At 40.4% G+C, this 4,636-nt stretch overlaps 1 protein-coding gene across 1 annotated transcript; it reads right to left on the bottom strand.

Annotated features, from left to right (window-relative positions):
* Positions 1–1,342: 1,342 nt before the first annotated feature.
* LOC149317022 (uncharacterized) lies at positions 1,343–4,392 on the bottom strand. The gene is made up of 2 exons (XM_089518347.1): positions 4,332–4,392; positions 1,343–2,598 (listed from the first exon to the last, which is right to left on the bottom strand). Exons 1-2 carry the CDS (start codon positions 4,390–4,392, stop codon positions 1,343–1,345), a joined length of 1,317 nt encoding a protein of 438 aa, XP_089374473.1.
* Positions 4,393–4,636: the final 244 nt, after the last annotated feature.

The raw sequence follows: 4,636 nt of genomic DNA, 5'->3' as shown, positions 1-4,636 counted from the left end.
ATACGTTTTTGAATATCCTGACTAGAAAGATCTGCAGATAATTGAGCCAATGATTCATCAATCTTGAGTTTGGTTTGTTCTAATTCTGAATTGAGTCTATCCACCAAAAGTAACATAAGGTCAGAGGAACACTTGTTGAGAATTGCAGCCCATTTTGTTTTAAACTCCACATCATTTTTGAATAAGCCTGGACTCTTTTGTATCCTGAGGCCTCTAGGAATGCGAGCTGTCTTGCAATACTCTGCCAGGGTGGATGCATGTAAATCCATTCTAACATATTGTTTTTTAAGGAATTCAAGGTCCTGCCAATTGCCACGATGCTGTGTGGCTTCATTCTCATTGAATAAAAATCTATTAGCTATAATTCGTGCTTTATCAGAATCATCAAAAGCAAAAGTATGTGTCCATTCAGCCATGATCTAATTACAGAAACACCAACCAACGAGCAGCAGGCTTACACTTAGACAAACTGAACAAAAAGGGAACAACAAGAGATATCTATAATACTAGGCTATTTCTATTCACAAGATATATATATCAAGCTACATAAATACAAGAAACATCAATAATAGCCAATATATATCTGAAGAGTGAAGTGGTAACAGTCCAAGTACACAATGTTGCTGATTTTAGCAGTGAAAGAGGTTCTACTGCTGCAACATAATATTAAAGTCCAAAATCTAAAAAGCAATGATGATAGATGATGCTTGGAACAAATCAACATGAAGTTGGAACTAATAATATTGGCTGGTAGCAGGGTCCTTATAAGTTGAATTCAGATGGGACGGCTACCTCCGGAGTCCTGTGTGGCCGTTTCGACTCACCAAGGTCTTCATCAGCATATTAATTTCATAACCGGAATAATATAATGCATTGTGTGTTCCATACTTCTAAATACACAAGGTTGACAATCAAAGATATATTAATTACTATCAGCAACATAATACAAAATATAATATAATTAACAAACGAAATTGAATCATTATATCTTACCCACAATATTAAACAGCTTGGCTTGACTGATAAAAAGGATGCTGGTACAAGTTCACAGGAATAGTAACTCATAATATACTTTGCCTCAGCAATAGGCTGCAGGTGATAGAGTGATGCATTGAATTCTCTTAAAGGTATATCCTCTAGAGACATACTACATGTCCCATAAAGTAAGCCCAAACCATAGCTGAATGCATAATAACACTTATAATAATTGAAAGGTACCTAACAACTCCGACTCATTCTAAATACATTATGAGCATAATATAGCTCTATGTAATCTGCCTGGCCTCCTTCCCATATCCATATCTGTCTCTGATTTGTACAATATTAACCAATGTATACAATTTCATAAAAAAGAACTTAAATCCAACCGATCATTTAAACCCTTGGGTATGTTTGATGACAACTTATGAATCCAAAATGATTCTCTTTGTAGGAGTTTAGTGTGTTTGTTGCCACTATAAAAAGTACCAAACTTGACTTGTTCAATTACAAAGAATTTCAAGGATTCTGGAGAGTGATGTAATTGTGACCAATGTGTGACAAGTGAAGTATCTAAACTTTTATTTCGAATGGTACTTTTATGTTCAGATATTCTAATTCTTAGAGGTCTTGAAGTTTGTCCCACATACATCTTCTGACAAGGGCATAAAATCACATAAATAACATTCAGGGAGTTGCAATTAGTGAATGAGTTTAATTCATAACATTCCTTTGATATGGGATGGATAAAGGATTTTATATTTAAAGATTGTTTGCAACAGCTGCAATGACCACATCTGTGATGTCCTCTTACATGAGAAAGCTCCTGAGTATGTTCATAAAAATCTGTATGCACTAAAGAGTCCTTGAGATTTCTAGTTCTCCGAAAAGTTATAATGGGTGCCTGTGTACAGCCTGGAATGTTCTGAACTATATGCCAATGTTTTTGTATAATATGTTTAATATGATGCGCAGCATGAGTGAAGGTGAAGGATCCTATAATCCTGTTCTCGGTTGTGCTATTTGAAGGAAGAAATAGTGTGGAGCGATCTTTAAGGGAAGCTCTGTATCTAGCATGTTGGACTATATGAGGAGGAAAAGCTCTATCCTGTAATTCTAATTGATACTGATCAGCTGCCCTTTCATAATGAGTGTTAATGGAAGAATTTCTTTTTAATCTTAGGAATTGTGAATATGGTAGGTTTTTTTTCAGATGATAAGGGTGACAACTAGAAAAATGTAGCATGGAATTACGGTCCGTAGGCTTGTGAAAATTACGGACTCCAATCTTATGATTATGAATATAAACTTCTACATCTAGAAAAGAAATATGCTGGGTGTTTGACTGGCATGAAAATTTGATATGTTGGCTTACAGAATTCATCCAGGTGAAAAAGTTCTCAACTCTAGATCTGTCAGAAAATATGATAAAAATGTCATCAATATATCTTCCATAGTATTGTAAATATTTATGAAAAGGATTCTTATCTGGATTAGTAATATATGTAGATTCTAAATGAGCCATGTATAAATTGGCAATACTTGGAGCTGCTGGGCTACCCATCGCTACCCCTTTAATTTGAAGGAAAAATTGAGTGTTAAACCTGAAATAGTTCTTTTCTAAAATAATATCCAGAATATCCAATAAGAAATGAATGGGAGGTTTTTTCACATTTTTAGAGTGCAGATAAAGTTCTACAACATCTCTGGCTTCAGCATGGGGAATGGAAGTGTATAAAGAATTTACATCCAAGGTGACCAAACATCCCTCGGGATTAATCTCTGTGCTCTCTATACTTTGTATGAAATGACGAGTATCTTTAATATAAGAAGGTGCTTCAATTACTAATGGTGCCAGGAATGAATCCAAATATTGGGATAAAGGTTCCAAAAGGGACCCTGACCCTGAAATGATAGGTCTACCTGGTGGAGGAAAACCTTCCTTATGAATTTTAGGTAATACATAGAAAATAGGAATACGGGGATATTCCTGTATCAAAAATGATGCTGTAGTGGAATCTATGTATCCCAACAATTCTGCTTCTTGTATTAAAATTTTAATTACAAATTTAATAGAGCTAGTGGGGTCTTTGTCCAAAGCTTGGTAACTGATGTGATCATTAAGTTGACGAAGTACTTCTTGTAAGTAATCCTTTTTGTCCAAGAGTACTATGGCTCCCCCTTTGTCAGCTGGCTTGATTACTATCTCCTGTTTCGAGGCTAACTTTTGTAAGGTGCAATGTTCCTGATAACTTAAATTGTACCATGGTTTCCTTAAAGAAGCCTCTAATTTTTCAACATCTCTTAATACTACCTCCTCAAAGGTAGCTATATTGTGATTGCACACAGGGGGAATGAACTTGGAGGGGCGTCTGAAAGTATGTTGGACATTTTGGGAAGAATCCCCAAAGAAAAATCGCAACTTAAGTTGTCTTATAAGTTTAAAGATATCTATTCTGGTTAGAAAAGAATTATAATTAGGCATGATCAAAATGGAGGACATTTTGGCATTATTCCTAGGCAGATGGCAGAAATGTAAAATAAAAATTGTGCAAATAGCTACCCATTTCCTCTCCTCCTCTTCATACTTGGTGCCAAATCACGTCAGGAAATGGCCCATTCTCCTCCCCCTGGCCAAGAGCCAGAGGCTCTCAGTGCTCCTCCTCCTCTTCTGAAGCTTCCTCCTTCTCTGAAGCTTCCTGAGGCTGGCCAATAGGAGACTGGGGCTAGAAACAGCCCCGCCCCTGCTGTCCTCCTATTGGCCAGCCAGCCTGATGGAGAGGAGCTGCTGCCAAACTGCGCATGCGCTCGCGTGGAAGTGCAGTGCGTGCAAACCACAGCCAGCCGCAGCCTGGGCAACTGCAGTCCATGGAGGAGGCGGAGGAGGAGGAGGTGGGTGGGTGGCTTGCTGGCTGGCGTGCAAACTAGCGCGGTGTGCATGTACTAACACATGGCGCGCGCAAGCTGCAGCCATTCGCGGCCCGCACAGCTGCCTTGGGCGGTGCAGCCGCGGCCGCGGCCCACCCAGGAGGTGGAGCGCGGAGGAGGAGGAGGTGGGTGGCTGGCTGGCCAGCCACATTAATGGCCGCTGGTTGGGTCAATGGCCGAATCGGCAGGCCAGGCCCCAGAGCCGGCTCCGGAGGTGGGATTTGGCGGGAACCGCAACGTGACCGTACCGGTACTGCCAAAACCGTGCATGCCCCGCCTACCGGCAGGGTATGACAACCCTAGCTAGAATTGGATGAAAATATCTCACCATTTTGCTTCAGCAGAGGCCTAAATTACTTTCTAAGCAGATGTGGGAGCAGCCCAAAGTATTCAGCCCCAAAGCTGCCCCAATATCCCCACATTACCTGCACACTCTGGAGTGATACCTGGTGGCTTTTCACACATGCATTCTGTTGTTCCACCCATCACTGGTGTAGATCCCTCTCCCTGAGGCTGAAAACAAGGTGCCTGGCATTGATCACATGGTTGGCCACCTCATTCTCATGTCTGAGGGAGCTATTCACAGGGGTGGTAGGTGGCAGATGTTGTAAACAGCTTCATGGTGGCACGCAGGAAGGCTCTGAATCTTCTGGGAAGATCCAGAGCAAAAGGTGGTCTTCTAAAAAAAAAATTGCAGGGTGGTATAATGTGGATTTGGTGCTGAACTAGT

This window comes from Sceloporus occidentalis, unplaced genomic scaffold (assembly GCF_023333645.1).
Source record: "Sceloporus occidentalis isolate IW3139 unplaced genomic scaffold, rSceOcc1.0.p SCAF_3, whole genome shotgun sequence".
Lineage (NCBI taxonomy): Eukaryota > Metazoa > Chordata > Lepidosauria > Squamata > Phrynosomatidae > Sceloporus > Sceloporus occidentalis.
The sequence above is the reverse complement of the archived record's forward strand: the minus strand, read 5'-3'. Positions and strand labels throughout refer to the sequence as shown.

What these genes read in the sequence shown, in the direction of transcription:
- LOC149317022 (XM_089518347.1), bottom strand. Translation starts at nt 4,392, where the DNA reads ATGGGTGGAACAACAGAATGCATGTGTGAAAAGCCACCAGGTATCACT. An exon ending in TATCACTCCAGAGTGTGCAG is followed by an intron (nt 2,599 to 4,331) that starts GTAATGTGGGGA and finishes ATATTATTTTAG; the next exon opens with AAAAGAACTATTTCAGGTTT.